Here is an 18,551-nt window from a genome sequence, read left to right as displayed (position 1 = left end):
CTAAGTTGTGAATGCAAAGGAAAAGCTCTTGAAGGAAACTAAAAGCGCTATTCCAGTGAACACATGAATGACAAGAAAGGAAAACAGCTTTATTGTTGTTACGGAAGAAGTTTCAGTGGTCTGGAGAGAAGATCCCTTAACATTCCCTTAAGCCAAAACCTAATCCAGAACATGGCCTTAAGTCTCTTCAATTCTATGAAGGGAGAAAGATGAGAAAGCTGCAGAAGGAAAGTCTCACACTTAACAGAGGTTGATTCATGAGGTTTAAGGAAAGAAGCCATCTGTATAACACAAAGGTGCAAAGTGAAGCAGAAAGGGCTGATTGTAGAAAGAGGAACATTTGCTTCAGGATTGACTGCAGGTAAATAAGACTACAGGTAAATGAAACAGTGGAGAAGGGGGACTACTATACTCTCTCCCCTTGGCTAGATACTGTCTAAACTACTACTATTTTATCAAGAATGAGCAAATCTCTTATTTTGTAAAGCTTTCCTTCATTTCCCTTTCCATAATTCAACAGACTTGGTACTATTTTCTACTAATGATTTTTTATTAAATTTTTTATTATTTTTTTTAATGATTTTTTAAATACCTGCCTTCACTGGTAGATTATGAGCTCCTGTTGGGCTTAATTCATGCTTGCAATTACAGACATTATCGTAAAGTAAACCACAGGGATACGTAATACAATAGATAAGAACATATAAACAATGGTAAAATATGCTGGAATGTCTTGGGAATGTCTTTTGAATTAGAAGTAGTTATATTTGTAAAATCCTAAATAGTCCTCATTCCTCATTTTTTTTTTTTTAGAAAGAAGAGAAGGTTAAAAAAAAACCTATGTCTCAAAAGAGATCATGGGTAAATATTGTCACATTTCTGCTATTTTAGAAAGCCATCAGATAAGTCACAGAATCTGAGATATGTCTGCCATTGTAAATTTTTATGAAGACATACATGATAATCCCTTAAGCATTTGATAAATATTCCTTAAGAATATCCACAGAATACTGTAGAATATACCTCAGACTGCTAAAAATTACTCCTCACCAACATAAGAAATAGATTATAACTTACTAAATCAGTTTCTTTTTTCCTTCTTTTCTTTCTTTCTGTTTTTGGTACCTGATGGGAGAGAAATCCAAAAACTGTTATAACAAAGATGAGCATATTTTCTTACTTCCTTGCAAATGTTGAGATTTTTGCTCAATAGGTAATAATGTAAGCAGCTCTTTATTATTCAAAAGAAAATGTATAGTGCTAGCAAACAAATATAAGACAATTTTTAAATTCAGTAAAACACAGTGCCCATAAAAGCAATAGAATAAAAAGGACAATTTAGGGAGGATTTTTATCGTTTTAAACATCATTTCTGTCCAGGAGCCACTCCAACCTAATTTAAATGATTATTTTAGTCATTAACTGAATGATTACTAACTTTTAAGATTACACTTTCCATATTTTGGCTCTAAAAAATTCTCCATCCCAGAGCTAAATATAAAAAGGTATCATCACATGAGACACAAAAGGCTCTTTTATACATGACATTTCCTAATAACCACAGTATAGAACAATATAAACCTAACCTTTAAGATTATAAACAAAGGCACTATATGCCTACTAAAAATCTTCTTCTGAAAAAAAATAAATAAATAAAAATAAAAATCTTCTCCTGTATAACACGAAGTCCTTAACCTAGACCTAGAACAGAAGAACTTTCAAGGATTAATTTATATCTGACTACTTCCAAAAGTAAGTTAAAATAACTGAAAATAAAATAGGACCCAATTAATAAAAAAGATTAATAGTATTCCTGATACCTAATAATTAGATACCTAATTATTTCAGCTGAAGTACTGAAAGGAAAAACATAATACAAAACTTTCACTAAACCTGCTATCTCTTCTGTAATATGATTTCATAATAGTTATTATTATGAAATATATATTATTATTATGAATATATATTATTATATATATGTTATTATTATGAATATATATAGTTATTATTTAAAGGATTGAAGTTATATATTTAAATATATAGTTATTATTTAAAAGGATTGAAGTAAGAATTAAATAAAATATGCAACACTGTACAATTCCTGCCACTTAATAAATTAATGTTATTATGGTTATATAGATCTCCAGAAACACATTTTCCTAAACCTAATTCAAGAAGAAATACAATTTGTGGTTACTTATAAAAAGGCCATCAAATGATACAATGAATTACATCTTTTTTGGGAAAAAAAAGAAAAGGAAATTCATGCAGTGACCTCTATCAAAGTGGAGGATATAATGTTGAGAACACAAAATCATATTTAACTCAGCAAAGAATATATTAATTGCAGAAAGTTTAGATAATATGATCTGATAAACTTATAAGACAGAATTAAGTTTGCTGAATCTAAAGTAGTGCTAAGTGGACCTATTCCGTGTAACGTTTTTCTCAAATATCAAACACTGTCTCAGACTCTTAAGAATTCTTAACTGAATCCTTTTAGAAATCAAACATAACATATTTACCTTTGTGGGTATACAATCCAAAGTCTTGAATTCATTCATATATTCATCTAAAAACACTTTAAAAGTGTTGACCCAAACTCTGACTGGAGATTCACTCCAATCACGCTGCTCAAGCCTCATGGTCTTTTCCAGAATCTGTTCAAACAGTGCGTAGAGGTCTTTATACCTTATGCTTTTCCCATCATCTATCTAATAAGCAATAAGAGATGAAATGTTAGGTTTTATTTTAAAAAATTATCTAAACACAGAAGATATTCAACTTGTATCGGGTAGTGTTTAGAATAAAGATTAGGGTCCTTCCTAAAGGGCATGCCCATGATGTCATGTGGTATTTGTAAATGCCCCTCTACTGTGGAATGTCTGCAGAATAAAACCTATTAAATTTTGGTAAAACACCTAACAGTTTAAACAATGTAACAATTTTAGAAAGTCCTGGGAACTTTTCTGTAAGTCTGGCTTTTAAACTATATTTAGCTATAAAGATTATTTGATCCCTCTTAATTACTATTGTCTCAGAAATGAACCTTGTTTAGATAGTTCCACACTAAAATTGAAAGAATGAATACTTGAATCCTTGCCTAATGATATATTAGGTAACCTTTATTTTATTTTTCCAAAGAAGAGCTGCATGTCCTGAATAACACTGTATTATTTGCAAACGAATCTATATGAGATTACTTTTAACTTATTTAAATAAGGCCTGGAAAAATAAGGCTTTAAAACATCAAAAAGTGTTACATATATTTAGAATTTGTTTCTCCTTCACTTCCTCAAAATAAATTGAACATTTTTGATCGAGGGTTAGAAAACCACTATTAAGCTCCACTTCATAATTTTGGCTCTTCTGGGCAGCCCAGGTGGCTCAGCGGTTTATCACCGCCTTCGGCCCAGGGCGTGATCCTGGAGACCTGGGATCTAGTCCCATGTCCAGCTCCCCACATGGAGTCTGCTTCTCCCTCTGCCTGTGTCTCTGCCTCTCTCTCTCTCTCTCTTTCTCTCTCTTTCTGTGTCTCTCATGAATAAATAAATAAAATCTTTAAAAAATAATAATAATAATTTTGGCTCTTCCTATGTAATTTAAATATATTGGTGCACCCAACAACCCTGAGTCCCTAATCTAGGAAATATAGGTATGAAGCAGAGAAACACAGATGAGCATAATAAGCAAGCAGTTGAGCAGGATTAGAAAAATATGGCCAACATTGTCTCAATGCAGACCTAGTGATTTGCTATAGCCTGATTACTACTCTTGCTATGGTCTTGAAACTCCTATTCTCTCAGACTGTATGGTTCATGTTTTTAAAAAAGCAAAAAGTCTTCTGAGAAAAAAAAAAGTAGAAGGTACACAAGAAAGTTCTCCTGATTTCTCTTTTCATAATGAATTACAGATTGAATATAAAAATGATTAAATAGAAGTTATTATTTTATAGAATATGAAAATTCATAGATTCTAGAAATCAAAGCATAAATTATTATATACTGTAGTATTAAAAGAAACTTTCTAAAACATGACCCCTGTCATATAAAATTATGAGGTAAATCTGAAGTGAACTAAACTGATAAATTATATAAATTAGTGAACATAAACTGCTTTAATACCACTGGGGGGAAAATGTGTAATTCCACACATATGAATATTAGAAGCTAAAGCCTAGGCCTAAAAGGATTTTGAGAAGTCAAAATAGTAGAGAGTCATAGAATCACTTCTATAATATGTGAATTCATCATCTTATAAAATTCAACATCTTAAGGTGGTGGGGGTGGGGGGAACTACTCAAGGAAATTGAAGGAAGGTATTAATCTAAGACCAGTCAGTATGCTTTTCGCTACCTATTCCTAAAACAAAAACAAGGAATTTGAGAACTCTCATTGAACACAGTCTCCGTATTATGTTATCTTCCATAGCATTGTCAAATTTTTCATAAGTTAACTACTGAATATCCTAACACAGTCCAACTTACCGCCAAGGCAGATGAATAAAAGCTGAAGATATTCTGCCGAAATTCTTTCAGGGCTTTTTTAAATACAACATCCACTAATGTGTCTTTCTTGCTGTCTTCATTATCTAGGTCATTCATCTGAAGGCCACAGAAAGAGTTTTTGTACACAATCAACTAATTAAAAAGAATACTAACAGCAATATTGATTGGTTCTTCAACCATGATGGTTCTGATGGTCCTGCAAGCCCCTGCTATCACTGGACCCAGGTAAATGTATGACTAGAGAGGCAAAGTTTTATTACTACCAGATGATTTCTAAGGTCCTTCTAACACTGTATTATTCTACTGTTCTGTTACCAGAAAAAAAAAATTCCAAGTATACAATGACAAGCCTCTCCTTAACACATGGAATATAATGTGACAATTATGGTAAAATATTAAGTCCGCAAAACCCTAACTCCTGTCCACCCAGTCTGAGTAACGTATATCCTTTTAGTTACAACTTTTTCATAAAGAACAGAACACCTAACTTAAGAAGCATATGTAAACTTGATCTACAGGGGCCATATTCTGATAAAAACAAGTATCCCACAGTCAAAGCCACTTATGGACCTAACTCAGCACTCAGTGTACCTTTTTCAGAAGAAATTCATCCATACTTTTTAAATCACTGACACTTGCTATGATCTGGACAGAGTCATTTTGCCAGTGCACAGATTCCAAAGCCACATTGCTGATCTTCACACTTCGCTTCCGCTTTGCCTTTGGAGAAGGTTCTTTGTTCTCTTTGAACTCCTTCCGGCAACTACCAGGCAATTCTGGGCTCAAAGGAGGTGTCGGGTGATACTGAACTAATTCTATAATTTAAGATAAAGTACCCAAAAAACAATTTTAGTGAAAATACTGAAATCTCCACATTCTTCCTTTTAGGTTTAACTTCCTTTAGTAAGTCATCAATGAAAAACAAAGTAACAATGTTTGTAGTCAGGCAGTTAGACAAATACAGACTGTGCATTTGTACAGAAAAAAAATTTTCTTTACATTTTTAAAAATCTAAATTCAATTTGGCAACGTATAGTATAACACCCAGTACTCATCCCATCAAGTGCCCTCCTCAGTGCCCATCAAGAAAATGTATTTTTAAATTACCACTTTTCAATGGAAAATGCCATCAAGTCTCCCAAGGGGTTACAGTCTGATACTGAATACCTGGATGGGGGTGTCTTGTAGAACTGAAGCATGGATCCCAAACACCTCAGTCCCAAAGGAAAAAAAGAAGAGTACATATAACCACCCCTAGCACTGACTATTAAACCAGTCACAGCTTTACTATATTGTTTGAAAGAATATTCAGCTATATACAAATTCAGCAAACCAGTGAAGTTTGATTATTATTATTATTTCATTGCTATGGTCAAAGCCATATATGCTTCAGTGATATTATCTGTTGTTATCCTGGCAACCTGCCTAGGAAGCCACATAAGTCGACCAGATCACTTCTCCTTGGTCTCTTTAGTATTAGGATTTTCTTATACATCTCCCAAATAACTGTCTGAACTTCTCAGAGAATTCCTGGAATGCATTAACTTTGTATATAATATTGGAAAGCACAACGAATCTTCTCTGATTATACCGGGGAAATGGATTCCATATAGGTTTATCATAATCCAGAACTACATTGGGTTTGCCAAAGCCCTACCTGGGGCCTGATAAACCTGCTGGGCCCTTCTCACTTCATGAGGAATGTTCTCATTCCTTTTAAAAGCTAATTCTGATAATGAAGGAGAAAAGTAGCCTCCTACATGCTAAATGCCACCTCAGGCAGAAAGGAAGACAACTCTAATCTCAGATATGGCAGCAGAATAAAAATGATAAACATACAGAATACACGTATGTGCAAATTAGTTATCAATTAGAAGATATAAGTATCTAATCATTTCATTTAGCAAAGTCATTATCTTTCCTAAAATAAAAAAATAATAATTACTAAAGAAATTGTAATACTATTTCAGTACCAAAAACAAGTGATACCTTAATAAATTACTACCCAAAGATAAATTAAAAGCTACAATCTTAATAAATATACACATATATACATATATCCTTACGAAGCAATGAAGTCTGCTAATAATATATGTTTCAACTAAAGAGCTACAATTATAAAGTCAGTATAGATAATATAGTATAGCAGATCCTTAATATATAGTAGGTACTTAATACACAGCACAGTGGTTAAGAATGTGGCCTCTGGAGCTAGGCTACGTAAATTCAAATATCAACTCTATCAACTATTACATGTGCATAAGGAAATAACTTCTCTGTGGTCAGCTTTCTCATCTATAAACTGGGAATAATAATACCAACCCCCCAAAATTGTGAGGATCAATTGAGTTAATACATACAACATGCTTAACACAGTGCCTTGCACATGGAAAGCACTCAAATATTAGCTGCTATTATCTTAATTTTTACTAATAATACATATTTGTTAAGTGAATGAATGACAGCTAAACTTTTACACTTTAGAAAACCAACGCTAACTGAAGATTCACCATCATTCTTAAAGTTGTTGTTGCTTCACCATTTTGTACCATACCTCCTTGGAACTTCTGTACAATGTAATTTTATAATTATCTTTTACTTAAGGAAAGATTTAACAATTCTGGTCCTATTTCATTAGACTATCTGGCCAACAGGATTGCCGTTACAAATACTAGAGGAATAATGAACTCTCAGAAAGACTGAATAAACTAGAAAGATAATCTCCACCCTCTGTCCCTTTTTACCATCTGGAAACTGATGAGCTGGAATCATATCTGAGCCAGCAAAGAATGCCGAAACCTCTGACTGGGTGGCAGCTTTCACTCGGGTAGTCTTCTTCTCCCCTTGTTTCCCTTTGGCCCAGAATCTCATCTTAGCTCTCTGAGGTCTATTTTTAAAAATAAAGGTAAAAATGAAAATTAGTATGTAGCAGTGACAATATAAACTATTTAAAGACCTTTCACATGTATTGCTTCATCTAACCTTCACACTTTTTTTTTTAAACTTCTTTTTTTAAATTTTTTTTATTTATGATAGTCACACAGAGAGAGAGAGAGAGAGGCAGAGACATAGGCAGAGGGAGAAGCAGGCTCCATGCACCGGGAGCCCAACGTGGGATTCGATCCCGGGTCTCTAGGATCGCGCCCTGGGCCAAAGGCAGGCGCCAAACCGCTGCGCCACCCAGGGATCCCTAACCTTCACACTTAAGTTTAATCATACTTAATCTTCAATTTCACATTTAAAATTCAATCTGGAAGGGAGATGGTTTTCTCATCTTGAATACAAGATATAATAGGTCCTAGAGATGGGAAATAATTCCCTAAAATGACATGGCTAAAAAGTGGTGAAACTAAAATTCCACCTCAGCTTTTCTGATTCCTAAACTGCTATCTTCTCATAAGGAAGTTTCTAGCTTGGGCTTAGAATATAAACAAACAACAAAGGAAATACTTTTTAAAACATCATTGATAACCCATCACTCTAAATAGATTAGTTCACTTTTTTGGGGGGGGAGGAGTGTGCTAATTTCCTTCCATTCTTTACCCATATGATTGCCCATTTTTACATCACTGTAATTATGGTGAAGATACAATTTTAAACCTTTCCACTTACCATTATATAAAATAAAGGTTTTAATGTGACTCTTTTATATTCAGAAGTTATCAGTATTATTAACAAAAGCCACCATTTACTTGAGTTGTTATTTTGCTCCAGGCACAAGTGCTTACACTGGCTTATCTTTATTTATAAAAACAAGTTTACTTTCAAACTACTGTAATCATTTTATAAGTGAAAACCTAGAGACTTAAACATGAGGTAACTCTCCCAAAATTATACAACCAGTGACAAAGCTGAAAATGTCTAACTACTCTGCTATACAGCCTCATTCTTAGTGTTTATATACTCCCTTCACACCTTAAGATAATGATAGCTCACATCTACTGCCCATATATCATGTATCCTAACCCTATACTAGGAGCTTATTTCTGCATTTGTTTTTTTCCTTTGTATATTCACTCAGTCAATAAAAAAAACAGGAGCATCTACCAGGACCCAGGCACTATGCCTTTATGATACGCCTAATTTTCACACCTACTATAATAAATAGCTCTTATTATCCTTACTTTTTATACATGAGCAAATTCAAGCTCAAAAGGGTGATGAAGCTGAAAGTTTAATTTAAATTCCAATTAACATACAGTGTAATATTAGGTTCGGGTGTACAATATAGTGATTCAACATTTCCATACAACACCTGTTGCTCATCACAAATGCAGTCCTTTATTCCCATCACCTATTTCACCTGTCCTCTATCCATCCCATGTTTGTTTGTTCTCTGTAATTAATAGTTTAGTTTGTCTTTCTTTTTCTCCTCTTTTCTTTCTTAAATTGAGTTTGTTTGTTCTCTATAATGAAGTTTCTTCTCTATAATTAAGAGTCTGTCTCTTCACCAGATATGTCACTTGCAAATATCTTCTCTCATTCCATAGATTGCCTTTTAATTTTGTTCATGTTTCCTTCACTATGGAGAAGCTTCTTATTTTGATATGTTCCCAACAGTTTACATTTGCTTTGTTTCCCTTGCTCAGGAGACATATCTAGAAAGAATCTCCTACGGCCAATGTGAAAGAGGTTACTTCCTGTGTTCTCCTCTAGAATTTTTATGATTTCAGGTGTCACATTTAGATTTTTAATCCATTTTGAATTTTTTTTGTGTCTGGTGTAAGAAAGTGATAGTTTCATTCTTTTCATGTTGCTGTCCGGTTATCCCAGCACCACTTGTTAAAGAGATAGAACAAACAAATTCAGTAAAGTCAAAGGATAGAACAAACAAATTCAGTATCAAAGGATACCAACCTACAGCCATTTCTATACACCTGTAATGATGCAGCAGAAAGAGAAATTAAGGAGTCAATCTCATTTACAACTGCATCAAAGCAGTAAGATACTTATGAATAAATCTAATCAAAGAGGTGAAAGACCTGTATTCTAAAACTACAACAAAACTTATGAAAGAAACTGAAGATGATACAAAGAAACGGAAAGACATTCCATGCTTGTGGACTGAAAGAACAAATACTATTAAAATTTCTATACTACACCTAAATCAGTTTTCCTCTTTTCTTGTCTCTTTCATCTGTCTCTCTGCTCAACCTTCTAAGATACATCCTCAACTTTCTTTCCAACTATTCTAGTCATTTCTTTATGCTATAACATTTTTAATTTTCAAAAGTTCTTTTTATGATGAATGTTTCTCTTTCATGCACTCTGTTTGGTCCATGTATGCAGTTATACTTATTTATACAGAAGGTCTGTTGATTAATTTCATGTGTCTGTCTTGAAGTTTTCTTTCCCTTGCATAGTTTATTTCTTCCAAGCTGTATTATATCAATTAGTTTTCGTTTCTGTGATATAAGGTGTTTCTTCAAGTGTGGTGGTAAAAAGTAAAAAAACAAGATACTGTCTGGAAGTTCTAGTGTGTATTGGTGGAGCTTCCAAACTGGTTTTCCTTGTATGATTATCTGGCTAGTCCATTTAGTAGGGAAAGCCCCTGATACCAATATCTCTATCTAGATCTTTCCTTGAGGGTTGTACAAAGGTCCCAAAGACTTTTTGAATTGTCTGCTTAGGGGATATGTGAAATGTGGGAACTGAGTGGAAGAAAAAGCTAGGGGAATCTTAACATTCAGTATGTAAACATTCATTAAATCTCCTTATTTCAAGTATTTACCCAAGTCTTCAAATGTATCTGAGAACCTCCAAGTACAGAGATCTTCTATTTTATCCTCTCCAGAGAATAAATCTCCAGGTTCTGCTAGGATTGGGGAAGATAATTCAACCAAATGCTTCTTTCGCAGGTTTATCCAGTTGGTTTAGGATTCAGCTTCCTTCTATTTATTAAGACATTTAAAATTTGTCTATTTACTTTTTGGATTCCACAGCTTTATTATTATAGTTGTCTCCAGTTGTTTTATTGTTTGTTGTTGTTTGTCCTGCATAGGTTTTGTCATTTTAGCAATTTTGGAGGAGGAAGTAGAAATTAAATTTATATATTTAATCTGCTATGCCCAGCCATATGTTGTTCTACTATGGTATATCTTTTTCCCAAAAGTTGATCTATAGCATAATCTGGTCTGGATTTGCATTATCATGGATTATACCTCTACAGACATTGAAGAAATGGTCTTTAACAGGATTAAGAACCAAAAAGATTTCAACATAATCTTCAAGTTTTCAGTGAGGGTTTAATTGCCTGATGTAACATAGTAAGAGAGAAAGATATTTACTTGACAAATAATAATTCCATATACTCTTCTGAAAGGAACAGAATTATTTCATGAAAGTCTTTTCCAGTTCCATTTATAAAAACACTTAACTCAGAACAGAATCCAAATCCAAAGCTGGAAAATATTTTCAGTCTCATGTGATTTAATCTTTCTCTCAACAACAAAAACCACAGGTGGTATAATGATTTAAAGACTTTACCCAAATCACACTGCTAAACATATAAAAGATAAAGCTCATCATGTAAATCTGAATTATCATATGCCTGTCACATAGTAGGTACTTAATTTTGTTGAAAACGAGATAAATTTCAAAACTAGCTGCTCTCTCAATTATGCTTTTAAAAAGAGGCTGAGTATAAACTATAGTCAATTAGTAAATAAAATTATATTACCCCTATTAACTCTGTATATACTTTATACCTTATATCCGAATCTGAATCCTTCTGCCTCACTGCCAATTTTGTAATCTCTCCTTGAGACATAGTCTTATGTAGTTTTGCTTCTTCATCAACTGAAGAAAATCGCTGTGATGTCTGTAACAATTACATACACAAAAGACTTTAAAACCAAGTAACTATATCATAGCACTGTAATTAAAACTCAAGTTACAGAATTGAGAATTACATCCATTAAAAATATATAAAAACACATTCATATTGTTCAGCCATTCATTGAAATAAAAGAACCTACTAAAAATTCTATTAAGTTCCTAGAATAATCTGAAATAAGAGAACTTGGGTCAATGAAATGCTGAACAGGACCTACCAGCTCATGTTTTCAGATAACTTAAAATCAAGTGGAAAGGTAAGAAAAAAGTCAAAGCCAACTACAGATACAGACAAAAGATCCAGGATCTGATAAATCTAGAATACTAAATATAGTCTATCATGCCTCCCTTTATTTGTCCCTGCAATAATTATTTTTATGGCCTAACTTCTATTGTAGATTCTTATTATAACCAACCAAGGATTTAAGAAAGCTAGAACACAGGAAAAAAGAAAAAAAAAAACCCACAAAAACAAAAACAAAGCACCAAACAATTAAAGATCATTATCACCACCAATGGTCTAAACTATAAACATCTTACATGGCTTTATCAAACTGGGACCTGAATTTCAACCTGCAATTCTTGTGCCATTTGTTTACTATGTACCCTTTTAAAGAAAATCCCATTCAGAAGATAAAATTTCTTGTTACTTATTCAAATACTTCCCTAATATTTCATTTTTCTACAATTAAAATACCAATTACAATTGGTATTTTTCTTTAGCCTTTTAGTCTGCTAAAACAAGGACCTGTTTTATCTTCTTACCTGAAGCAATCAAAACAAAACCAAAATCCCAGACAAAATAGTTAAGAACCAGCAGTTATCCTTGAGAGATGGGAAACAAAGGAAGGGAGTCCTTCATCTGTCCCAGCTTAGTGCTGTGAGACGGTTTCCAGGCTGTGACACAGAAAGGGGGAATCTAGGGGAACCCTAGCAGATTCTCTGAATTGAATACACGAAGCTGAAAGTCCAAGGGACTAGAGACCAAAAGAGACAGTACTGAAGAAGAAAAAGATGTACAAATAAAGAACTCTAAAAAATAAATAAATAAATAAATAAATAAATAAATAAATAAATAAATAAATAAATAAATAAAATAAAATAAAATAAAGAACTCTAGAGATCTTCAGAGGGTATTTAGTTGAGTACTCATTCACACTTCTATGTCAGACAACGACCCAAGACCAAGCAAAGGACCATCTGAAAGGATTAATAGTAATAGTGCTGAGCATTTAAAAAAGCCAGTAATACTGCCTGTGCCCAAGAGTCAGAATACATAACTTTATGATTCCCAGGACACTGGGTGAAGTACACGGCAGGACCTTGCCTCAATAGTCAAGAACAAGTAATAGTCCAGAATAAGCCTCAGGTGAACTACTGCTCTGTTTGGGCCTAACAAGCCTTAGTTTTATTTAATAAAAATTGTATATAAAGTGTACAACATGATTTGATTTACATATAAGTAGTAAAATGATTACTGCAGTCAGACTAAACATATCATATCTTCCCATTGTTTGTTTCTTCTTCTTCTTCTTCTTTTTTTTTTTTTTTTTTTGGTGGTGAGAGCACCTGAAATCAATTCTCTTAGATTTCCAGTATTCAATATGAGGATACTAACAAATCTTAAAAGGAAGACCTAATTGCTTAGGAATAAATTGCTTCCAGAACCAAGCACTGATATATTACTGGGATATAACAGTCTCAAGAATATTAATCAAATACAAAAGTATCCAGCACCGGGGAATCCCTGGGTGGCTCAGCGGTTTAGTGCCTGCCTTTGGGCCAGGGCATGATCCTGGAGTCCTGGGATCGAGTCCCACGTCGGACTCCCTCCATGGAGCCTGCTTCTCCCTCTGCCTGTGTCTCTGCCTCTCTCTGTGTGTGTGTGTGTGTGTGTGTCTCATGAATAAATAAATGAAATCTTAAAAAAAAAAGTATCCAGCACCTAACAAGACAAAATTCACAAATAACAAGGCATGCAAAGAAGTAACCATATGACTGACAAGGAGGAAAAAAAGTCCATCCATCTCTAGTGACTCAAAACTGACACAAACATTGAGCACTAGGAGATCAAAGCATTGACTAAAGGGAAAGGACTTAAAATTGCATGGGATTCAAGGTGACATATTTTTAAAGGCACTGCTTCTAAGGAATATGAAGGTAAAAAAGGAATGAATGACTGCTTTTGGAGATTGAGTAGTGAAGAGAAAAAGCAGCAGAAGGGGAAAATTTAGAATCTAGCAAAGCAAAACAGAACAGGAAAAAAAAATAGATATTCCACCCCAATAAAAACGAGGAAGCAATGAAGGGAGTTGAATGAACTCAGGAAAGAAAAAACAAGATGGTGAAGAATAACTTAGAAGATGCCCAAAGGGAGAAAAAAAAATACAAGGGCGGATTTAAAAGGGCTGAACAAATGCAGGAAGATAATAAAGAACAGAAAGTGGTACAAAGAAAGGAGTAAAAAAAGTCAGAGAGAAGGTGGTTGAGATTGAAGACAGGAAAAAAAAGAAAAAACTTATTTATAATTGGAGTCCCTGAACAAGAAAAACAAAACAGTGGGACCCAATATTTAAAACTATAATCCATTAAAGTGTTTCAGAAATAAAGCAAAACTAGAATTTATATAAACACACACACACACACACACACACACACGAGTCCTGTAGGTATATTAGATAATTCATCTGTGATGATGAACTTAAAGACATATCAGATATAAAGAAAAAAATTCTGAAGGTCTCCAAGTAAAAGGATCAGATAACTCTTTTATAAGGACAAGAGAATTAGACTGGTAACAGACTTACTGAAGATAAAAAATACAGTGACACAAAATAGCATTTTCAAAAAACTCAGGTATGAATCAAGTATGAATTAAAGTATAAATCAACAATTTTAAACACAGCTAAGATGTCCCTTCAAATATCAAGACTACAGAAAGAAATTAGGGAATTCCATATGTATGAGCCTTCCTGATTAATGTATTAGAAGCAGAGCTATATCCAATCAAGAGATAAATATGGAAAACTCAGCAAAATATTTGATGTGATCATTTAATATATTTAATAGATGTAAGATAAGATAAAAAGCAAAGCTGGGGACTACAGTGAAGAATATGTAAAATTAAATATTCTGACAAATAGAAATAAAAGCCTAAAAAACAAAAGGTAGGGGAAGAGTAGAGACAAGAATAATTCACCAATAGTTGTGTCAAAATAGGTGAGAATTTAAAAAATATTGTTATAAATAACTAACTTGAGAGTAATTACTTAAATTAATATATACTAAATTAAGGATTTTTAAAAGTCATATACAAATCAACAGGAAAAGAAACTCCCCTATATCAAAGAAATTTTAAAAAGTAAAAAAGAGGGAAAAAAAGTAATATAAACACAGCAAACTTAACATAGCACAATAATAACATAAAACTATGAAAAAGATAAATGAGATTGCATCTATCAGCTATATCAGTAAACAGGAATAGATTTAACCCATCTATAAAGCAAAAAAAATTTGACTTATAAAATAGGAATCAACTACATTGCATACAAAACACACATCTAAAACTAAAGGATCCAGAAAGGCTAAAAAGAAAAGGATGAGAAAAAGTATTCCAGGCAAATGGAAATATAATTAAGAAAACAGAGGCTGTGATATAATGGTTTAAGTACAATTAAACCAAAAGCACCGAATGTAACAAAGGATACTTTTCATTCCAAAGGCCACAACTCAGAATAAATAAGAGGGAACTTTAACACAGCATTCTCTGTATAATGCAGATCAAATGTACAAAAAATAGTAAGGATACAGAAGACCAACAACATAATCAATAAGGAAGAGATTATGGTTACATACTGAAATTTTCAGAATACAGAATATACCTACTTAAAAAATGCACATGGTACATTAATAAAAACTGACCACGTATTAACTAACAAAGAAAATGAAAACAGTAAATTTGATCCAACAGAAGCATTACAGATACTCTAATCACAGCACAGTAAAACTAGAAATATAAAAATGTTCTTCCTCTGAAAACAAAGATTTTTATTAAACAAATTTTAGGTAAAAAATAAACTGAAATTACAGATGTTCTAAAAAAATAATTAAAAACTTAATACACAGTATAATAAGATACATCTAGAGTAGTAAACAGAAGAAAACTCATAGCTTTAATAACCTGTATCAATAAAAATAAATGAATTAAATTCCCCACTTAAAAGGTAAAAAAATAAGACAGTAAATTTAAGAAAAGGAAATAAATAATAAAGGTAAAGGCAGAAATCAGTGGAGAATGGAGGTGGAGGGAAATTAGGCATAATGAAGAAATCAAAATCCTGTTATTTTGGAAAAGAGTTTAACAACAAAGACAAATGACTAGCTAACTTAAAGAAAAAAAGGAAAAACATAAGTCTACAAAATATGAAATGATAAAAGAGAAATAACCACTGAAACAGAATTTTTAAACATCATGAGACTAATTTCCAGATTTCTATACAAATAAATCTGAAAAGTTAGACGAAATTAATAATTTCATATGAAAAAATTATTTACCAAAATTGACTACATTAGATAGAAAGATTACAAGGCTAATTTCTCTAGAAGAAATATAGTTATCAAGGAATTATGCCACAAAAAAGTACGAATCCCAGATGGTTTCACAGGGAAATTCTACTAAATCTTTAAAGAGTAAAGAGTTGTGATGCTATGAACCATCCCTAACTTTTTGGGGAGAATAAAATACACATATAAAAACTAAGTCCATTCAATAGTATAGCTGCTGCACTGGGACTGCCAATCTGGTTCAATATCAACCAGATTTTCAATTTGCAAGAAACATCTCAAAATTATCGGCTCAGGTTCTAAAATTCTATAAACATCCTCATCCTGGATTCCCCTTTATGAGAAATTATTAAGACCTAGTCAAGGTAGATTTTCCTTCATTGTAAAATAAGCTAAGCAACTTAGCCTTGCTCAATCAACAAGTTTTCCTAGCTGTTTTTTATGGAGTGAGCAGTGCAGAAAAGGAAAATTCAACACAGGTAAGGACTGGGGAACATTTCAGATAATAACAAAGAGTAATAGGAATATAAGAAATGACAGAAATTTAGGGGTTAAAATGAGGACTTTATCTTACCAGAGATAAGACAAATTTGGGGGAGCTACTTGGGAGCCATGCCCATAGAGATGACTGCTTTCTGTCTAGGGATGACAGAGGAAACTGCAATGTTACCTCTACCAATCCTACTAATAAGGAAAAGAAATGATGTGACTAACATCATCTAGAATACTGAGAGACCAAAAAACTATATGAAAACCACCTTAAAAATATTACATGACAGAACGTGTCATTCTTCCTGGGTAAAAGGCAACCGAGTGGATAGAAGAACTTAGTGAAAGGAGTGTCTGGAGATGAAGTTACTCAAATGGCAGAATTAAAGGCAGAAAGTTAAAAAACAAAACAAAACAAAACAGAAGCCATAAGGAGGGAAACTCCTACTCTTGTCTCTACTCTTCCTACCAGGTAACAACTAATTAATGACTGATGAATTCAGGGGGTAAATGCTCATCAAATCCTCTTCTAGTGATTCATTTATAATTGTCTTTATCTCATTAGATCAGTTATTTCACAAATAGAAAGGTCAGATGGCTTCTTCCAAGATTAATGATTCTCTTTAGCAAATGTCAGAGTGATAGGATCATTTTGTCCAGGAAAAAAAAATCCAGTTTTTAAAAATTCATGTGCCTAGAAAATCAAGCCTATTTAAAATCCTGGAGATATGTGAATTTTTTAGAATTCAGTAGATCCCATTTACAATTAGTCTACATATTCACATTATCAGATAACATTAGAACATAGCATATTTTCAAGATAAACACATAGAAACATTTTAAACTGTCCTACCCTTCCCACCCCCATCCCCCATAAGTATCAATCAGCATATTCTAGAAAGCAAAGCTTCTTCATGCAAGTGTCCACGAGAAACAAACACCACCACCTGTTCCTAAGATAGCTAGTGATGAAACAGAAAGACAGCGAGAAAGCTAGAGAGGGGACTATATACACTGTGCGGGGAGGCAGAGTGCTCTACAACTACTGGCATGCAGTGACCGTCAAGCAGGTGAACAGAATCACAGGCAGAGGCTACCCGCTAGGACCCATACAGGGGCTGAATGCTCCAAGCAGAAAGCCCAACTTCTGGTTCATCTCAGTAAGAGTTTTCAGCGAGGAAGAATTCTACCACCAAAAAGACTAATAAGGTTTGTAACAAAGAAAACTCTCAGGAACAAAACAGCAATTACAAATGCTAACTTTTTCCACAAATGAAAAATCTATGTATACTTTAGAAAATAATTTAAGTATGCTCCCTATTTACACTAAAAAAATTAAGCAATATTTTTCATTAAAATTAGTTGCTCCATAACATAATTTCATCTTTAGCTACTAATCACGCGATAGAGTATGTTTCATTATTTAGAACTCAAAAACGGTACCTCCAAAATGGAGTTATTTTACCCTACACTGAAGAGAGGGCTTTGGCTCTAATTACATATACTAATGTATAAACATAAGATTATTTCCAACTTTTACAATCCTACAGTTTAGCTCATTTATCTAATTAAGGGTAATGACTCATTTATCTAATTAAGAGAATTGGCCATACAGTTTTCTGTTTTTATTTTTTCTTTCTTAGACTATTAAGGAATATTATTGAGTTCCTGTCTCAGTGGGGAACCTACTTCTTCCTCTTCCTCTGCCTGCTGCTCCCCTTGCTTGTGTACTCTCTCTGTGTCAAATAAAATCTTAAAAAAAAAATTAAAACTGGGCATTTGTAACAGAAGATAAAGACAACGAGGATATTCTAGAAGTTAGCAAAAAATATAATTCTTTGGCACAAACTGTTTCAAACAGTTCAAAGATAAAATATTTAATATTAGAAATCCAACTTAAGGATATGCATGGAAATAAAATGCATGTTATCACTCCACTTAATCAATAATAATGTTTTTAGTACATATTACACATACAGACCCCTTATATTGTGTATTTTCCAGGGCAATTCCAAAATCAAAAATTTTATATCCATAAATACATTCATACTCGTCAAACTATATATTCCTAATTTTGGCTGAAATATGATGATAAAGTTCTATTCTTAGTCAAATATTTTGACTAAGCACAGCTTTATTCAAACATAACATTCAAATA

At 33.0% G+C, this 18,551-nt stretch overlaps 1 protein-coding gene across 8 annotated transcripts in view; it reads right to left on the bottom strand.

The window, feature by feature from the left end:
• Nucleotides 1-18,551, bottom strand: part of MYO9A (myosin IXA) — a 291,269-nt gene that overhangs the window by 75,597 nt on the left and 197,121 nt on the right. For all 8 annotated transcript variants that reach the window (XM_055319695.1, XM_055319702.1, XM_055319694.1 and 5 more), the window contains 6 exons: nt 11,215-11,327; nt 7,252-7,394; nt 5,099-5,322; nt 4,487-4,603; nt 2,526-2,714; nt 1,078-1,125 (listed from right to left, as the gene is read on the bottom strand). In XM_055319695.1, coding sequence (XP_055175670.1) covers nt 1,078-1,125; nt 2,526-2,714; nt 4,487-4,603; nt 5,099-5,322; nt 7,252-7,394; nt 11,215-11,327 — 834 coding nt within the window. The remainder of the gene's footprint in view (nt 1-1,077; nt 1,126-2,525; nt 2,715-4,486; nt 4,604-5,098; nt 5,323-7,251; nt 7,395-11,214; nt 11,328-18,551) is intronic.

Source organism: Nyctereutes procyonoides, unplaced genomic scaffold, assembly GCF_905146905.1.
Source record: "Nyctereutes procyonoides isolate TBG_1078 unplaced genomic scaffold, NYPRO_anot_genome, whole genome shotgun sequence".
In the NCBI taxonomy this organism is placed as follows: domain Eukaryota; kingdom Metazoa; phylum Chordata; class Mammalia; order Carnivora; family Canidae; genus Nyctereutes; species Nyctereutes procyonoides.
Note: the sequence above shows the minus strand (reverse complement) of the source record. Positions and strands in the feature narration are given on the sequence as shown.